This window comes from Artemia sp. Qi Xiang Cuo, chromosome 4, assembly GCF_049724085.1.
Source record: "Artemia sp. Qi Xiang Cuo chromosome 4, ASM4972408v1, whole genome shotgun sequence".
In the NCBI taxonomy this organism is placed as follows: Eukaryota; Metazoa; Arthropoda; class Branchiopoda; order Anostraca; family Artemiidae; genus Artemia; species Artemia sp. Qi Xiang Cuo.
Genome location: NC_142797.1, coordinates 15,206,965 through 15,226,278, shown reverse-complemented (window position 1 = coordinate 15,226,278; position 19,314 = coordinate 15,206,965). Strand labels below are relative to the sequence as shown.

Sequence of the window (19,314 nt, the reverse complement as noted above, 5' to 3'; positions counted from 1 at the left end):
TCCTACAAGGAATGTCTCAATTCACACAAACTCCCTACTTTAATATACCACAGGACAAGAGGAGACATAATAAAAACTTGTAAGTTGCTTCAAAATGACCTATAAAGTCATGTTTTTTCCCTGTTCCTCTCGACGACCATAAGAGGAGACACCAAGAAGCTGCAGCCCCCCCCCCCATTGCATCAAGCAAGAGTACAAACAGTTCTTCTCAGTTTGTTCCGTCCCACTCTGGAACAGCCTATTTGAAGCCACTGTCCATTATCAGACCCTTGCTGCCTTCAAGAAAGGAGCTGAGCAAGACTGGACCAACACTGAATAGAGGCTGAACTGGGATGTGAGATCATTACCTAGAAACACCACTAGTAAGATTTTCTACAGGAGGTTCAACACCACCTTATCTTGCTGGACATGCGATTTAAGGTAAGGTAATTTTAAGTACCAAGGACACCTAAAATGAAAACTAATTTATTAAATTGGTCAAACGGAAACTTGCACAGCCATTTGTGTCTTAAATTTGTGTGAAAAATCAATAGTCCACTTTTTGAGGAGAAAGATCAGGAGTTTACATATTAGGCCCGTTTTTTAGCACTAAGATCTTACATCTTTCTGCAAAGATTATCGTTTTTTAACTCATCTTTGTTCTAAGATCTTACAACTCACTGATGTTAGCAAAAAGTGTGAAGACCGCCACTGTTCTGCCATATAGAACAATGATGAGAGAACTTTGATGATATACTGATCATTGTTCTCAGACCGCTGATCAGAGCAGAATGATAAAAGACGTTTGCACAAAAACGACCAAAGATGTAAGATCTTTGTTCAAAGATCTCACTTTTAAGCGTTTTCTGACAAGAGTTGTAAGATCTTAGCACATTGATGAGTGAAAAACGCCCCTAATATGAACTGCCAAAAATTTACCAAATGATGTTTTGTAAAATTTCAATAGATATACAACTTATTCGTTTTTGAAGCGCCACCCTCGGAGAGAAATAGAACTACTCGTGTCAGCCATGTTTTTGGTAAAAATCGCTCATCTCTAATAGAAATAAAGAAGAAAATACACACAAAAGTCTACTTTTTGTGGTCTTTTTCGAGTATCATCAATGGGAGGACCATACTGTTGTGTTCCCTTGTGTAAAGAATCTTGAAAAAAATCCAGAGACCTAAAACTACCTGACAGAGTGAGTAAAAACAGCTTCTTTTAGCCTTTAGCCCTAACATAGCATATTCAGCTCCAAAGCCCCGTGAGGTATTTGGTGAGTTATAGGTTATAAAAAACCTGATTGACTTGTAAATAAGTCAAATGAACTATTAAAAGTAGCCTAGACTGTAATTTAACCTCGGGATGGTAATACTAGTGGTTAAAAGGGCTATCTACATGGTATTGCCTGATAAGTTATGCTTAGGTCTATGCTAGCCTATGCAGACAATGTACCTCGCTCCCTATGGTTCAGATATGCTCCTGAACTATATAGGCCATTTGTTATTTTCTCTTTGATAATACAGGATTGAGGTACCAATAAAAATCACTGTAGGGTATAAGGGATTTCAAAGAAGCTATTGAATAAATATTTTTAAATGTTTTTAACCTTGGGTTAGTAATACTACTAGTTAAAAGGCCTATCTATGTGGTATTGCCTGATAAGTTTGTTTAGGCCTATGCTGTGCAGGCAATACACCCCCTCCTAATGGTTCCAAATATGGTCCTTGACTATATAGGCTAGGAATTTCAAAGAAATTGTTGAATAAATATTATTTAAGATGTAGATAAATATGAAGAAAACTATGGCATTGTAATCATTAAAGTGTATTACACTTTTCAAAGGAACAATTTTATGGTCTTATTGTGGTCTCTTTTTGTAGGCCCATTGTAAATAGGCCTACCCATTATATATCTGACAGACAACCGGAGATACATTTTCAGTTCATATTATTGACTTACAAATAAAGTAAACCTACTGCTTGATGCCCTTTTTATGCTCTTAACAAATATAATGATCATTTTTGTCTAAATGAATCTTACCCCCATCCCTAGGCTATATATACCAATTCAGGGTATATATTTGCACATTAGAGGAGGGGGGAGGTAGATTTTAAACTTACCTCTCATTTGTATCAGAAATAAACTTTACCCCACTGCCCTAATATGCAAATATATACCCTGAATTAGTATATATAGAGGTGGGGGTAAAATTCATTTCTGAAAAAAAATGATTGTTATATTTGGAAAGAGCATAAAAAAAGCATCATGTAGTATGTTTACTTTATATAGAAGTCAATAATATGAACTGCCAAAAATTTACCCAATCAGAATTAGAGGGGTATTGTCTGGGTGACAACTATCATGTTGAGAAAGTATAAATTCAGGAATCTAAAAGTTCCAGTTGTATTGACATGTTTCAGGATTTAGTCATAATAGCACTATTTCTTACATTTAGAAACAGTAGCAAAGGGGGAATAATTGATAAATTTCTTTTTTATTAACCTTGTTTCCACCAGGGGCATAGCTCCAGCATTTGATAAAATTCTACTGAAGCTACTTTTGACTATCTTGGAAAGGGGATAGTTTGGGAAAATGAAACTTTCAAGGACGGGTCTACAGGCCAAAGTATATCCCGGGAAGGTATTTTGAAGTACCTATCTCCACTCCTCCCTCTAGAGGGTCCTGACCTTTGATTTTGAGCGAAACCTTGCAAAATAGATCTGCTCAAATGAATTACAACAACAAAATTTTCAGCTTCACAACTTTGCTCAATCCCAAGTATTAAGGTTTTATAGATACACAAACACATTTCCTATATTTAAAAAAACCATTGATATGGCTTAAAATTCTACTCAAATAACAGGAATTTTATTTTCAGAACTAAAGCCAGAGAAAAAGAAACCAATAACTGAAAATTGAGGCAAAGAGTTGTTTTGTCAAATTTCAATAGGTTCTACCTGTCATGTAGGCAAATTTCAGGACCCTTTAGTGGGAGAAGGAGTGGAGGTAGGTAATTCAAAATACCATCCCAGGACATACCTTAGCCTGTAGATCCATCTATCTTTTTGGTAAAATTCTACTTTAGCTACTTTTGGCTATCTTAGATAGGGGTTAGGTTAGGAAAAAGAAACTTTCAGGGATGGGTCTACAGGCTTAAATGTGTCCTGGGAAGTTATTATGAAGTACCTACCTCCAGTCCTCCCTCTAGAGGGTCCTGACCTTTGATGACCTTTAAAAATCTGTGTGCTATTAAAGTGAAACCTTGCAAAATAGATATTCTGACTAAATCAAGTAACACAAATATTTTTTTAGGTTCACAAATTTGATCAATCCCATGTTATAATGTGTTAAATTTATTCAAATAAATTTCCTAAATTTTGAAAAAAAACCCATGTCTTAAAATTATAATCAAATAACAAAAATTTAATTTTCAGACCTAAAGCCCAAGAAAAAGAAACTGATAACTAAAAATTAAGGTAAAATGAAGTCTTGTCTAAAGTTCAATAAGTATAGACTTGTCATGCAGGCAAATTTCAGGACCCTCTAGAGAGAGAAGGAGTAAAGGAAGGTACTCCAAAATACCATTCTGGGACTTTCCTCCAGCCTGTAGATCCATCCTTCAAAGTTTCATTTTCCAACCCTAAATCCTTTCCAAAATAGCCAAACGCAGCTAAAGTACAATTTTACGCTAGCTATTTATTGGAGGGGGAGTTGGGCAAAAAGGTCAATATTCCTGGACTATTGCATATTTTGTTTTTTCCAATTTATTGGAAAACACTATGGTAATGTAGGCTAGTCATTACAGTGTATTGTACTTTATAAAGGAAGGATGTTATGGTCTTAGTCTTTTCTTTTTTCCCCTGCCACCCTCAAACAACACCACTGGTTTTCATCCCAAAGAAAAATTAATGGTAAAATTCTAGTTTAACTGCTTGTTGCTATCTTAGAAAGGGGTTAGGTAAATGAAACCTTCAGTAATGAATCCAGGACCAAAAACACAATCTGAAAAGGTATTACTAAGCTTCCATGTTAACCCTCTTCTGATTTCCAAGTCTTAGAAATTTGCCTACTTGGCAGGTTATACCTATTGATATTTTGACAAAACAACATATTACCTTAATTTTCAGTCATCAGTTTCTTTTTCTGTGGTTTTAATTCTGAAAATGCAATTCCTATTATTTGAGTAGAATTTTAAGCCATATCAATGGGTTTTTTTTCTAAATTTAGAAAATATATTTGCAGATCTTTGAAACCTCATGAATTTGGATTGAGTAAAGTTTTGAAGGTGAAAATAATTTTCTTGTACTTAATTAAAGCAGAAGATCTGTTTTGCAAGGTTTCAGTGTCAGATCACAAAGATTTTGAAAGGTCATCAAAGGTCACTGCTCTCTAGAGGGGGACGGAGTGGAGGTTGGTATTTCAAAATACCTTTCTATGACATACTTTAGTCTACTTGTCCCTGAGGTAAAATGTTGTTTTGTTGAAACTTCAATAGGTATAGGCCATAGACTTGTCAAGCTGGCAAATTTCTAAGACTTATAAATCATAAGATGGTTTATCTGGAAGCTTGGTAGTACCTTACCAAAGTATGGTTGAGGCCCTGGATTCATAACTGAAAGTTCCATTTTCCCAACCTAACCCCTTTCCAAGATAGCAAAAAGTGTAAACAATTTACTTACATGTCTGTCAGTTGGAAGCGTAAAACCTCTTAAGAAAACTGAAGGTTAAATTCTCCCCTTGAATGTTCCTGAAAAGGAATGGATGGTTTAGCCTTAAGAAACAATGGTAGATTTGCCTCCTCCCTATAATGCCAAGCATTAACAATGCTAATACCAATTTCATGTCATGTATCATAAAGCAATTAATGTTTACATTTCACAGCAATTATGAACTCCAGTATTTTTATTGGGGAGGCTGGACAAGAGGGGTCTATATCCAGATAGTCAAGGGGCATGGGATATATAATATTTTTTTCCACATTATTGGGGGGGGGTGACTGCCCCCCCCCCCCCCCAAACAACACCCCTTGTTATGAATTAACTTTTTGATTTTCAGAATGGAATGATTCAGAGCTACTTGTTTTGCTTCACATCTCTATTTAACTTTGATAGTAATTTCACTTTGAAGCTTTATCCTTTTTATCATTTCACTCTGTGCAATTTACTAGTGTTTCAATACATGCTCTTCTACTAAACAACTGTGTATCTTAGCTAGATTTATTTGAAATCTACCTTCCTTTCATAGTAAGCAAATTTGTTCTCTATGAAATAGAATTGAAAAACATCAGGGTTAAGCATTTCAACCCACCTCTGTTCATTTTAAAAGGAATAGTGCCTGTTGCAGCGTTATTTCTCATTTTTGGTGCTTGGACCATAGTATGGTGGTATTATGGGAGGGGAGAGGGGGGCTACGGGAGTGAGGGGATGGAGTGAGAACGTAGTCTAAAGGACCAAGTTGACATTGTAAGGTAAAATAGAACAAAAATTGAATGTTTGATTCACTTATCTACTTCATTGAATGCTGATAGGTTCTGATAAAGTTGTGTTACCTTTATCTTACAATATTACTTATAAATCAAAAGAGGAGAATTTGAAAGTATCTTTTTCTTCTTTACATTAGTTACCTAAATTTACACTTCAGAGCAAATTAAGATCCATCTTGATCTGTGAATTGCTCCATACTTAATGATGTGAATGATTAAACATCAAACACATCCCACTGGTACTTTCAGGGAACATAATTCCATTTGACATCTAATAACTTCTTGAAAGCTTCATCATTGGGTGCTGAGACTGTTGTATTTGAGAGACTAAATGGTTTTTTACATGGCTGGAGAAAAAACTGTTGGTGGTGTTGAGTTTAGACAGGTGGCTTGAACAGCTTCTTTGAATATCCCCTCCTGTCAGTGCCAACATTTTGGGAAGTTGACAAATGAATTAGGGGTGGGGGAGTCGTATACGCCTGAAGCAGATCAGCTCTTTGTTGTCAAAAAACCAGTGTTGATGATTTTAGTTTTTTCAATTGTTAATCATAAAGCTTGTCTCTCATCTTTGTTGCTGCCTTTGCATCTCTTCCATTAGCAGCATGGCACCCCTGTATTTGAGTGATGCTATGCACATACCAAAATCAAGGGCCTTGTACAGCCTCACAAAAACATAGGAAGACCTACTAAATATTGTTTTTTTTTAAGAGTGCTAGGACAGTTTGCATAAGGCACATTCTTCCTGCAGTTTTAATGAAATTTACCTAGGTTGTTAATATGGATTACTTTTGTTAACTCCAGAGCTCGCAATAATTTAGGAAATTAAGCTTTTTCCTAGTTTCATATTATGTTACCATTTCCAACCCTGTTTGAAAACTTCTTTATCTATCCATTTTACAATGCACCATTAACACTGGGGGCATAAGAGATAAAGCAGGAGATTAACATACACTAAATGAGAAAATATATTTCTAGCATAATGTTTAGAGGTGGAGAAGTCTTGAAATTGCCCTCATTTTTTTTATTCTGAGTCCTTATCTAGATTTGCTTCAAGGTAATTGACTGAAAATTGTTTGGCTTCTTTGACCTCCCTTTTTTCATAAGGTAGCATATTATTAATATCTTTTTAGTCGTAGACTGACATTTTATTTGTGCACATGGGTATGAAAGGAATTTTTCCTAAGGGGTCTGAGATAAAGAAAAGCATATTATTTTGCTCATTTTTCCTCAGAGAGTATGAGCTATTTGGCCCAATCTTAGGAAAAGTTCTCCATATATAAATATGTATTTCTGGTTTTTGTCTTACATCTCTGTTTGAATTTCCAGACTTTTCCAAAGATTCTTGAGGCTCAAACAGGGTTTTATATTTATTGTGTGAAAGGCTTAAAGTTTACTATAATGGTATATGATTTAATATAATGGTAAGTTTATATATAACAGCATGTAGCAAGACCATTTTATGATTTAAAAAGACAAAGGAGAAAAAATTGAAAAATGATTCAATAATAGATTTTCTCTGTTGTTCTTAGTTTAAGATGAAAATTTCCCAAAGTTTAGCTTTTATTATACTCTTTTATCTCCTTAAAGCTTATTATGATTTTGTAGGAGCTTTGTTGATATCTTTATAGAAATTAATGTGTTTGAGAAGAATTTATTCCACTTTTTTAATGAAGATAACTTACTTTCCCAAGAGAGGTAGGCAACTTTTTTGCTGCATTTTCTTTAATGCGTCCAGTTTTACTTTCAAAAACAAGTTTTTTATTAATTCAAAATAACATAATTGAAAAGATAGACAAACTATTTCTCTGCTGCTCTGCACTATTTCTGTCTTTGAAAATATAGTCCTTATATCCTTGCTACCATTTAGGCCTGAGTAGTTTATTGGGATGTTTAGAATAGGTATTTTTAGTGTAAAACAGCCACACAAAACAATATTAATCATCTGGTGTTGCCTGGTAAGTTTGTGTATGTTTTTAGTATCTAAATCAAAAAAGAAAACAGAAGGGAAGTTTTTGTCCCCCTCCCAAATTTTCTTGAATTGGCTGTGCTGTAATTTTCTTATTTTATGAAGCCTTTCTCATCTACCCAACCAACCTTCTGTGCTTTATTGAGATTATATTCTTTGCTGCCGATCATACTATTTTGACGACCACTAGATGGCAAAGATTGCTAATGAATTGTCCTGTCAGTGCCACAAAGCTTAAAAGTCTCTATTACAATAAACAAAAAAACAAAAAAATCCTCGGGAGCAATGTGCCGACGAAATTTCTTAGGGGGGCATTTGCCCCTTCTTGCCCCCCTAGTTACGCCACTGCATTCACCTATTTACGGTAGTTAGAAATCCCTACAAATTTGACCCTTGTAGACTCACCAGGCAGTCCCCTTCAAATCCTTGTCATCAGAATCCTCTTTCAACAGAATGAAAAAAATTATATTTCTGAAAAACCCAGAGGTATCCATACTTTTTAGCCTTCACCCTTTTGGTTGCCACTGGACTTGCATGGTCGGTGAGCAGAGCAAGAACACTAATACAATCAAGAGTCAATGATGCAGTCAGAGTTTTCACAATCCTTAGGGGCTATCACTTCCTACCCTTCAAAGCGGAATATGTTCCTGGTCAAAAATTAGTTTTTCTCCCCCTGGAGAGGATTCAAGCTTGCAGTTCTATTTTTAATCAACTGATTTGGGATACAGAGGCTACTTGAGAGATTTTGGGAAGTGATAAGCCCTGAGGATTGTGGAAAATCTGACCACTCATCAGCCCTTGTTACAACTATCATTCTAATAGTGGAATTACATTTCAGGTTTCCTTTCACAAGCTTCCAAGTGATAAAGGAGCTGAGAAAGGAGTGGCTTGTGAAGATACGAAGAGATGAAGGTCCCTTGTTCCGAATCTCAGATGCCTATACTAGAGTATGTTCTAGACATTTCAACACTGAGGACTTCTATGCTGGTTTTGCATCCAGAAGAAGAGAACTCAAACCAGGATCTATCCCAAGTATTTTTCCTTGGACAAATGAATCATTGTTCAGGCGAAAAGCTCCTAAAGAAAGACAAGTTAGTGAGAAACATCACAAAGGCCGGAAAAAACTCAGTGCTGAGATTACTCAAGTTGAAGATGTGTCTGCCAGTGGGCTACTGCACACTATAACAAGCGAGGAGCTTTTTGGAAGTGGTGAAGGCTAGGAACCTTGTGAAATTGGTGAAATAACTAGCTCAGGGAATGTTAGCAGTACCAGCAAAAATGTGACTGCCAGTTTATTTTCAAGAGTGAGAGAACTAGAAGCAAAGGCAAGGTATTTGCAAATTGAACTGCAAGATAAAAAGAAAGAGATGGAAAAACTGCAGCACATTAATATGGACATAAAGAGCAAACTCGTTGCCTCTGGTCAAGCTTTGAAAGATAGTACATTTACTTATGCTAACAAGAAAAAGGATAACAAACTACTGCAGTTCTATACTGGGTTCACCTGTTCATCTGACTTTGAGTCTTTTTTTGAATTCATCAACTGTGGTGAGAATGGTGAAAATGTGAGACTAACTGAAGCTCATATGAGATATCCCGAAGGTTCAGCTAAGAATCGAAACAGAAAGCTCTCTGGACGTGATCAGTTGCTTCTTGTCCTTTGCAGGCTAAAAGTGGGATTATACAAACAAGACCTGGCATTCCGTTTTTCAATTAGTCAGGGGACCGTTAGCAAAATCCTTGTGAGCTGGATCAATTTCTTATATATACAGTTGGGAAGACTTGTTCTCTGGCCGTCAAGAAAATATGTCGACAAAAATATGCCAGATGACTTTAAGCCTGAATATCCCACAACTCGTGTTGTGATCAACGCAACTGAAGTTCAGTGTCAAGTTCCTTTGTCATTCCTAAATAAAACTCTGTCTTATTCATCACACAAAAGTCGGCAGACTAAAAAGGTCTCATTGGCATTGCCCCAAATGACATTGTGAGTTGTACGACAGGTCCATCTCCGATGTAGAACTTGCCGAAAGATGTGGGATCCTGTCGATGCCAGATGGTGATGGTGAGCGTAGAAGGGCTGATAAGGGTTTCTACAAACAGACTGAATTGCTTTCTTGTGTAAGCCTTAATAGACCCCCATTTCTTCAGAATGATGTGCGATTGCAGGGTCTAGTGTTATTGAAACCCATAAGATTGCACACCTCCCAATATATGTTGAGAGACTCATACTGTGAATAAGTGCTATGGGATCTTAAGAGAAACAATCCCAGTTAACCTTGTCCCAGTTCTGAATCAGATGTGGACTGTTTGTGCCATAATGACAGTCTTTATGAACCCCATCATCAGCTCTTCAGGTGAATAAGAAGAACCAAGTGAAGAATAGTTATTTTTTTCCTTTGAGTCTACTTTTATTTGAAGCATATGCCGATCCCATGCTTAAGTATATTGAAGGGTAAATAAAAGGAATTGAAATAGAGGATACACAAATAAAAGTTCAAAGTTTTTTTTTTATTATCTAACAGTATTTACAGAAACAGAAGATTTTGTAAAAGCAATGAATAAAACCGAATCTTATTGTAAAATTTTCAAGGTAGAAATAAATAAAGAAAAATGTGAGAGTTCAAGCCTCGGAGATGAGGATAGAGATTTCGTGCATGGTGTACCAAACAAAGAAGAAACCAAAGTACTTGGAAAAGTTTTCAACAACAGTTGGAAGAAAACGCAGAAAATAAATTGGAATGAAATTAGAAGCAATGTAAAAAAGGCAATTTCTTATGGAAACAACTGAAGTCTAACTATACACCAGAAGGCTCCGTATGTAATTATTTCTGTATGCCCTATAATATTGTATTCTGCAACAGTTTCTACCGGATAAAACAACATTAAAGGAAATAACAAGAATAATTTATCAATTTGTAAGGGAAAGGAAAGTACCCAGCCAAATTAAAGAAAACGGATTTGACTAGTGGCCGTATTTTTGATGAAAGATAGGTTTTAGTTACGGTTTTATATATATATATATATATATATATAGGTTAAAAAAAAGAATGCTTATATTCGCAGGAACTCATAATCACATAAATCAAAGGAACTCGAAATACATTACTTCGACATCAAGGAGGCACACTTGTGCCTCTATAAAGAGGCGACCCACCACAATGTTAAGCGCTTTCAGGTCCTAGAGGTCGCAGAGAGACGGCAGTAATCGCATTTTGTAGCCCAAGCTCAAACTAAGAAACTTGCAAAAATTCATCCTCCTCCGACTTTATCTTCATGGGGTAAACTGGGCCGGAAGTTTGGACCCTCCCACCACAGCCCCCCTTTAACGTTGTCCGATTCGGCTTAAACTAAGAGGTTAAGCTTTCCTAGGGCCCGGGAGATCAATCCGATTAATCCTTCCCTGTTTTCAAAAAACCAAATATAGCCACTTAAAATTCATTTCTTTTTTTTTTCTTAGCCACGCCTACAGGCCACAGTTGGCAACGAATCCGGTTGAATGAGGACTCATTTGAAGCAGAATTCGACCTGTTAGGGCCTTTTGATATTTTCAGACCGAAAAAATTATCCCCCGAATTTACATTGACGAAAAACCTCGTTTTCCAATATTAGCCCAGGCTAATTTGTCCCACCACAACCCCCCCTTTCACGGTGTCTGATTGGGCTGAAATTTAGAGGGTGAGCTTTTATGGGGCCTGGAAGCTTATCTTCAACGTTTCAGCTCAATCTGATTACTCCTTCCCTGTTTTCTTAAAACCACATATCAAGATTTTTGGGAATTTGCTTGCGTCAAAAATAGCTTCAATTTGCTAAACAACAGTTATTACTGTGTTTGTATAGTCTAGCGGCTGAAACTCCCGCCTTTCAGGTGGAAAACCTGGGTTCGACTCACCATCAGAATAACTTTTTTATATACTTTGGAAAGAAACTCAGTTTCTTTTTTAAATTATTTGAAAAAAATTACGTTTTCTAAAGAGTTAAAGAGTCTGAGTTACAAGGTCGACCCTTAAAACGTACAGGGATTAGGAGGCACAGTTGGGGGGCCGTTAAAGAGGCTGAGTCACAAGTTCGAACCTTAAAACGTACAGGGATTAGGAGGCACCCTGTACGACGTGATTTGAGTATTCAGGAATTAAAAGCCTTAACACAAGAATGTTCAAGAGCGGGGGTTTGGGGGCGGCAGCCCCCCAACTTTAACTCCTGACACAATCAGCTAACAGTTAGTCAAGCAATAATAAGTAATAAACTACAAAAACGTGCAGAAATTATTTGAAAAAAACTACGTTTTCTAAATAGTTAAAGAGGCTGAGTTACAAGGTCGAACCTTAAAACGTACAGGGATTAGGAGGCACAGTTGGGGGGCTACCACCCCCAAACCCCCGCTTTCGCAGCCTTTAAATATAAAAAATTTCTTTAAACTGAAAGTAAGGAGCGACATTAAAACTTAAAACGAACAGAAATTATTCCGTATATGAAAGAGGCTGTGCCCTCCTCAACGCCTCGCTCTTTACGCTAAAGTTTTTATTGTTTAAAAAAAGAGTTGTGAGAAAGTCAAACTTTAGCGTAAAGAGCGAGGCGTTGAGGAGGGCACAGCCTCTTTCATGTACGGAATAAGTTCTGTTCGTTTTAAGTTTTAATCTCACTCCTTACTGTCAGTTCAAAGAAATTTTTTTTTTATTTAAAGGCTGCGCATGCGGGGAGTTTGGGGGGCGGTCGCCCCCCCACGGTGCCTCCTAATCCCGGTACGTTTTAAGGTTCGACCTTGTAACTCAGCCTCTTTAACTCTTTAGAAAACGTAGTTTTTTTCAAATAATTTCCGAAAAGTGTTGCTTCTGCAACATGGACCGTTACTGAAACTTGAGCGTCAACCAATCAGCGCCACGAAACTCAAGTCAAACGTGTTCGCAAAGAAACTTTTTTCAGTAACTGGTGCCTGTGAGGGGTTCTCTTTCGTGGTTGCTGGATGCGTCGAAAAGGTCTATCACATTAATCAAAGGACCTCAAATTACAGAAGCTCAGACAAGTATTCTAGATAATGTTGGAAATAGAAATCAGTCAGAGTTTTGGCGTCATTTTCCCAAAAAACATTATCAAAAGGTATCCTTTGTATTAGTATAACATTTTTTGTCCATGATACAAAGTCAAACCATGATAGTCCAGTAATGCCAAGTTGCCCTTGGATCTTATAATATTAGTGGTGGTCTTTTCTCAAGCATAGGAGGTATGGGCATTCAGCTTAAAAACTGTTCCTCAGTTTTGTCTCGAAGACTATATGGGCACTTGACTTCAATAATGCCATGTGGGTCTCTTTCGCATGTGTCAAACTCACGTCTATCAGGAGACGTGGCAAGCCAGTACTCAGCTGGTATCACAATCCCACAGTCCATAACCACATTGTCCCTTCCTCTTTTTTTCATAGTTTTTTTTTTGTAAATTCGAACAGCAGTTGCTTCATGCGTCCTGCCCCACTTTACAGCTGGGTTTCTACCCAAATTTCGATCTTCAAAGTTTGACGAAACTGATTTTTTGCTCCAAGGAGTGACCCTTTTCACCACCAAACCGAATTTGCTGGAGGTAAATCGAAACTTACGTGCACGGAACCACATTTCACTATCAGCCTGTCTGCGAGAATTTTTTTCAATTTCTTTGGCTTCTGATGCTGACACTCTTAAGGAGTCTATCACTCGCTGCTGTTTTGGATCAGGATTTGTCAATATGTAACTACCTGTGCGCCCATACACAGGAAAATCAGGAAACTCAGCAGCCTTTTACAATGCACTGGTTACAACACTGAGATTGGTTATAATACTACAAGTAGGATCATCTACTTGTTAATGGTTGGTCAATGTTGACAGCACTGGGCATTCCAATAATCTATTCTGAACAAGCTTGGCCTGGGAATATTCTCCTCTTTCGATGCCATCTTTCAAAAGATCTGCAAGAAAATCATTTTTTAAAGGTCTACTTAACACAAAAAATACAAGTTTTGGCATGCCTTAGACTTCAAACTTAAAGTGCCTGCATCAATCTGGAAATGACAGAGGCAGCGGCGTAGCCAGGATTTCGTTTCGGGGGGGGGGGGGGCGTCAGTCTACATAAGATAGTAGTCAAGAAAGCAAAAAATGGTATTAATCGTAGTGACAGATCCAGGATTTACGATGAAAGGAGGGGGGGGAGAAATAAAAAGTACTTCCTTGTCTCGAGCAATTTTAATTATAGGCATGGTCATCCTAATTCCTTCACCTTAGGAAGGGACGACGAAAATCTGCGGACAAAGTCAAATCTGCAGAAAATTTTGAGGTTTGAAGTGGTAAATATATCTATTTCGGGCGAGAAGATGGTTTGAAAGCAGTGCTTTCTGCCGCAAAGCGGCGGAAATTTTAGAACCATGTATCACTAAAAAGTGTACTACTCCATATATTTACTTCTTTTACACCTATCTTTGAGGATTAAATTATCTTAAAACTAGTGTTGTGCGAAGAGTCTAAGTTTTAAGTAAATGTGTAGTAGGAAATGTCATTTTCTATTTTTTTTCTGCTCATAATAAAGTATTATGTGAATAGTCAAGAATAGAAAAGTATTTTCTGGCATGAAGCACTACATTTTTGGATTTACCACTAAAGCGTACCTTTTTTTCTATGAACAAGTAATTACTCTTTGGCTCCTTAATGCCTCCCGCCTACAGGACCTAATCTTCTGTGCCGACCATACTATTTTGACGACCATTGGATGGTGAAGATTGCTAATGAATTGTCCTGTCAGTCCCAAAACACTTAATTTTTCTGTCAAAAATGCATTTTCAAGTCTCTATTACAAAACACAAAAAAGAAAAATTCCTCTGGTGCAATGTACCAACCCATCCTTAGTTACGCAACTGATGATAAGTTCCAGGGTTTTCGAACAGTCTGGAATAAGCAATTTAAGGCATTACAAGAACGCCGTCGCCCCCTTCGGACTGGGAAAATTTCCAATTTTATGGCATTTATGACAAACTTTACCAGATTTCAGAGGGAGGGTGATTGCCTCTGTCCTCCCCCCCCCCCCTAATCTACTCTATTAAGCACGGCAACCATGGAAGCCCAGGTAAAACCTTAGCTAAACTTTTACGACAACTCCTTTTTCATTATTGAAACTTGTTATCTGTTGTCTTAATCTTTGGCGTGTGTCCTGGTAGTCCTGAAGCAAAACTTCTGAGATGCAAGTCAAAACAGCAACTCACAGCATGCTTAATGCATGGAACAGTGCAGCTACTGCATTCCCCAGTTCAAAGCCCAGAAAACTGTCCAAAGAAAGAGCAGAGAAATGCAAAGAAAAAGGTTCTCCTCATCATCGAAATGTTCACATGAGAGCAATCTCAGGATCCCAAGTCCAGGTACAGCTTACATTTGAAGGTATAATTTTTAAACATAAGTTATTGTTTCTGAGAGTAAAATAAAATTGCTTTATTGAATCAGATTTACCTTTATAAAATGCCATAACAAAAATAAACAAAGCTTATGTAACAGAAACTCTGTCCTACCTGAAAATGCAGATACAGCCGGGCTAAGGGAAGAACTAAGTTGCACAACTCGTAATCTCAGACTGAGACAATCATCTTTACTGACCCGCAGGTCATACATCTGCACTTTCTTTGGAGTTGACAGTCCTCCTTCCCGAACTTGGCGAATGTCAATGTCCATCACCCTTTGTGGCTCAAGATCCCGCTTTCTCATGTAATTCCACTGTTGAGGCATCTTGGTGCAGCTCAGGGAGGCAGGGATTTCTTTGTACTTCAGACTTTGCATCAAACTGATAATTTTCAAGAGCGACACCAGGTGATTGCAAAAAAACACTTCCAGCAACACATGAAAAAGCACTGATGATAATCTGACTGTCACATGAAAGATAGACTGTGATTGAATGTGGCTTGTCCCTCTTTTTAAAACTGTGATAGCAACTCCCTTTTATCACTAACCCTTTATTTTCAAAAAGTCCTTCCACTTCTAAAATATGCACGGTTTACGGGTCAATATATTGCTCCACCAAAAAGCTGTAGCTTCTCGTGAGTTGCCGGCTGGCTGAATTTGAAGCTTTGTAATAATCTCCAATAAGATTGTCTGAGATAAGTGGGGCAATATCAAGATGTCTGCACCACTGGCCCTAAAAAATATGAGAAAATTAGAGTTGACAAATTTTGTACTGATTTGTTCTTCAAATAGACATAGGCCTAACCAGTTAAACTGAGGAGATTTGAGCATGGTTTTTGGGTATGAAATGACTTTATAAAGTTCTGAGTGTTTTGGAAGAGTAAAACTACTATGGGCTGCTTGAAATTAGTGGTTGGGGGGGGGGGGAAACCAGCTCCAGAAAAATAAAAAAATAAGAACTGGATGGTACTGGTCGTGACAATCTTGGGAAATTTCAGGGGGCCCAGGCCCCTGCCCACCCTAAACATGCCACTACTTTAAATTATGTTTTTAGGTACTCTGGTATGCTTTTGTGTGCCAAACATACAGCACATTTTTTTTGGAGATCTGAGATCAGACACCGGAGGCCAGAGTGCTAAAAATACAAATTAATACTCTTGTGTTTGGTATAGCCTAAGGAAAAAGTTATAAAAAATGCAGCTATCCTGCTGATGAAGGAAAATCATGAGCAAAACAGATTAGGATCAAGGTCCGTTTTCAGGAGAGGAAGAGGACTATTACCATGTGCTGAATTACTGGGAATGGACTTAAATCTCCCTGATAGCTGACCAAAACCAGAGCCAGAACTAGGGGGGGCAAAGGGGGAAGCTGCCCGGGGCGCTGAGGTGCGGGGGCGCCGAAGTTGTCCCCTGCAATCCTACAAAGTTAATTAATGCTTCCAAAAAACATATTTTGATTCTGTTCTAGGGACAGAAACTGAGGGAGGGGGATCCTGAACTCCTCAAAACCTCAAATGGCGCCCTTCTCAGCTAGGTCAACTCATAAATTCTCAGCCACAACACGAACATAACCCAATTTTTCATTAATATGTGCTCACTCTGCAAAACTCACTTGTACTTTTCATTGGATCCAATATGTTCATGGAACAAAAATCGATTCTGATAATCAATTAATCAAATTTAATTTCACATTGAATTCATTAAATAAAATTAACTCAATTAATTGAATAATTAATTTGAATTCAATTTCAAAATCAATTCCGAATAGCTTATATTCAATAAGTAAATCATTTTTTTCTATTAATATATTCAAAATCTAGTTATTGGTAGTAGCAAGGCCCAGGGACATAGTCAGGGGCGTCACCAAGGGGGGGGGGCCAAAATAACAAAAAAATACACGTTTTAGTAGGAAGTTTGAGAATTTTCCAGCACTTTGCACCAGAAAATACCATTTCAGACAATCCAATTATTTTATCTGCTGGCAAATAAGCAAGGAAACAAACTGACAATATCCTTGAACTAAATTTATAAAATTTGATCCTTCGCGGCAAACTATTAGTTAATGATTATTATATTTGGATTCAGCATTAAATTCTAAATGGAGAGGTAGGTCTATTTCTTAGCTATCTCAATATTCCGTGAATAGAAAAATATACAAAAATGTTACCACATGATGCCTGTGCAGTTGCAACACAAAATATTAACCTGGCTGGAAAGAGAGGAAGTTCTAGAAGGGCACGGACCCCAAAAACATCCAATTATCATCGCCTTTGTAGCAGAATCTAGCCTAAGTATTCTTGGTACTGATTCACAATGTTAATTTCTAAGGGTCAAATTTTCGTTAAAAACTGGAAAGTCAACCCATTTTCTTAGGTCACAAACATGTTAAAATTATTGTAGAGATTATGGCGGATCTTTTGTGTCACTTTTGTTAACTTCTTTGCCTTTTTTGGCACCTAAATAAATGTTTGTAATTTTCAAGTTGGAGTCCATGATTGGCTGGGCAAAGATATAGCCTAGTACAAGCTAAACCTGCTACCCAAGCTCAGGAAAAATCAATCCAGAATGCAGGTGATGTACAGCCTTGCTATTAACAAGATTATCAACAAAACTAACTCACCAGTGCCTTCTGAATTTCAAGAAATTCCATGATAAGTTCCATGTCTGCACAACAAACCTGCCAACAATATGGCCGATTTTTGCGCAGCGTTGCAATTCAGGCGGAAAAACGAATAAGGTGTATTAGACCTGTCTTGTAGGCAAAATTCAGGTTTTTGCAGTTCATATTATTGACACGAATAAAGTAAGCATGCCACTCGATGAATTTTACCCCCACCCCTATATATACCAATTCAGGGTATATATTTACACATTAGGGGGGTGGGGTAAAGTCTAAACTTACCTCTCATTGACATCATAAATAAAATTTACCCCGCCCTGATGAATTTCATCAGGGAAGTTTGTAGCCAATTTTAAAAATAGAGAACGTGTGTTGGTAAACAGCATAAAATGAGCCAAAAAAAATTATCCATAACGACACCTAGAAAGTGTCGTTTTCTTGATTGTTCTGTTAAAAAGGAAATCAGAACCTAGTTCACCAAAGCTCATTCCTCTTTTATTTGAAAGATAATTTTAAGCAATGCTTCTTGAAAAAAGCTTGCTGGCTAGGCCTAGTCTTGATGTTACTAGGATTTTTGGCACTCAAGAATCTTTTAACCATGAAGTAGTTTAAATGTAAACATTAATGGCTCTAAAAGAAAGTATAAATATGTACCCTATTGGTAGTTTTGCAGACTCAATTACTTTCACTGATAACTTTTGTAGGCTAAGGTAAGATAGGCTGTGTGGCACTCACACAGCCTACCAAGTAGGCTGTGTGATTTGCTTGAACATTTTGATTTGAATCTACCTCATTGTTAATATATAATAGTATATATACCTTTTTATGCTTTTTTTATATTAGAAATACAAATTACTTTGACAAAAAGCATCAATTAGCCTATTGTCTTGCCATAACATAACAAAATACATTCAGAGAGGACAGGGCAACCAGGGCCACTGCCTTAAATGGCAAGGCACAGGGGTTGCCTGTTTAGGTGACAAGGCAGAGGGGCTGCATGTTTTGATCAAATTTTTCATTTTGATTTGGCTGTCTTTGCTTATATTTGAGTCAGGAGAGGTACAACTTAATTCTATTTTCCCCAGGCACTACTAACCCTATGAATAGCTCTGTTTGCATTTGAATAGTAGATGGTATATCATTTTGGGCCATTTCAGAAGAGATTTCTCCTTGTTTTAATAATGAACAATTTTGACTCATAATAAATTAAGAAGGCCTAAATTCCAGTTCCTGCAGTTCAAGAAATATTTCAGAAGTATATTAGTTCAGTATCCAGCTTACTCTTGTACTAGAAGGTAGTTTAAATTAGCATAAGAGCTCTAGATTGATGCTCTGTAAATAATATAATACTTCAAACAGTTCTTAGTAGAAAAGTATAAATAAGGAGTCAGAACTTTTAAAATACAAAAAAAATATTTTTAATAGAAACTAGTACATAAAAAAATTGTCTTTTGATGTTGATTCAAAAAATATATAGGACTTGTAAAATTCGTCAAGTTTAATGGTGCCCTTAAAAAACTATAAGCTTGAGGAAATTTGACTGATTTTCAAAGAAGAACAAATACCCACATGAAGTCAAACAATATTAATGAAAATCACACCAGATTCAGCATATCAGAGAGCCCTATGGTAGACATTTGAAACTTCTGTTATAAATTTATGTTTTTTCCCAGAAGGAAGATTATGGATGCATGTTTTTTTATATTTGTGTTTTCCCTTTGTTTCCCCATAAGTGATTGTATTGAGACTAGTGGTTCTTGAATATTGGGCTAGGGCTCATTTGAATGCAAATTCGATTTTTAGTGGATTTTTTATTGCTTAAAAAGGTTGTGCAATCTCCAAACTGTGATTGTTTCCC

General features: G+C 37.0%; 2 protein-coding genes and 1 long non-coding RNA gene across 3 annotated transcripts in view; 2 read left to right on the top strand and 1 right to left on the bottom strand.

The window, feature by feature from the left end:
- Positions 1–345: 345 nt before the first annotated feature.
- Positions 346–19,314, top strand: part of LOC148952808 (uncharacterized) — a 44,935-nt gene continuing 25,966 nt past the window's right edge. Inside the window, exon 1 of the long non-coding RNA XR_016141674.1 lies at positions 346–420. This is a non-coding gene — a long non-coding RNA (uncharacterized LOC148952808). The remainder of the gene's footprint in view (positions 421–19,314) is intronic.
- LOC148952810 (uncharacterized) lies at positions 7,293–9,425 on the top strand. The gene has a single exon (XM_089087431.1). The coding sequence runs from the start codon at positions 8,799–8,801 to the stop codon at positions 9,420–9,422; it is 624 nt and encodes a 207-aa protein (XP_088943557.1). The 5' UTR covers positions 7,293–8,798; the 3' UTR covers positions 9,423–9,425.
- LOC148952809 (uncharacterized) lies at positions 12,258–17,538 on the bottom strand. The gene is made up of 3 exons (XM_089087430.1): positions 17,457–17,538; positions 14,951–15,570; positions 12,258–13,366 (listed from the first exon to the last, which is right to left on the bottom strand). Exons 2-3 carry the CDS (start codon positions 15,213–15,215, stop codon positions 13,263–13,265), a joined length of 369 nt encoding a protein of 122 aa, XP_088943556.1. The 5' UTR covers positions 15,216–15,570; positions 17,457–17,538; the 3' UTR covers positions 12,258–13,262.

What these genes read in the sequence shown, in the direction of transcription:
- LOC148952810 (XM_089087431.1), top strand. Translation starts at nt 8,799, where the DNA reads ATGGAAAAACTGCAGCACATTAATATGGACATAAAGAGCAAACTCGTT.
- LOC148952809 (XM_089087430.1), bottom strand. Translation starts at nt 15,215, where the DNA reads ATGCAAAGTCTGAAGTACAAAGAAATCCCTGCCTCCCTGAGCTGCACC. An exon ending in GGCTGTATCTGCATTTTCAG is followed by an intron (nt 13,367 to 14,950) that starts GTAGGACAGAGT and finishes ATTTTCTTGCAG; the next exon opens with ATCTTTTGAAAGATGGCATC.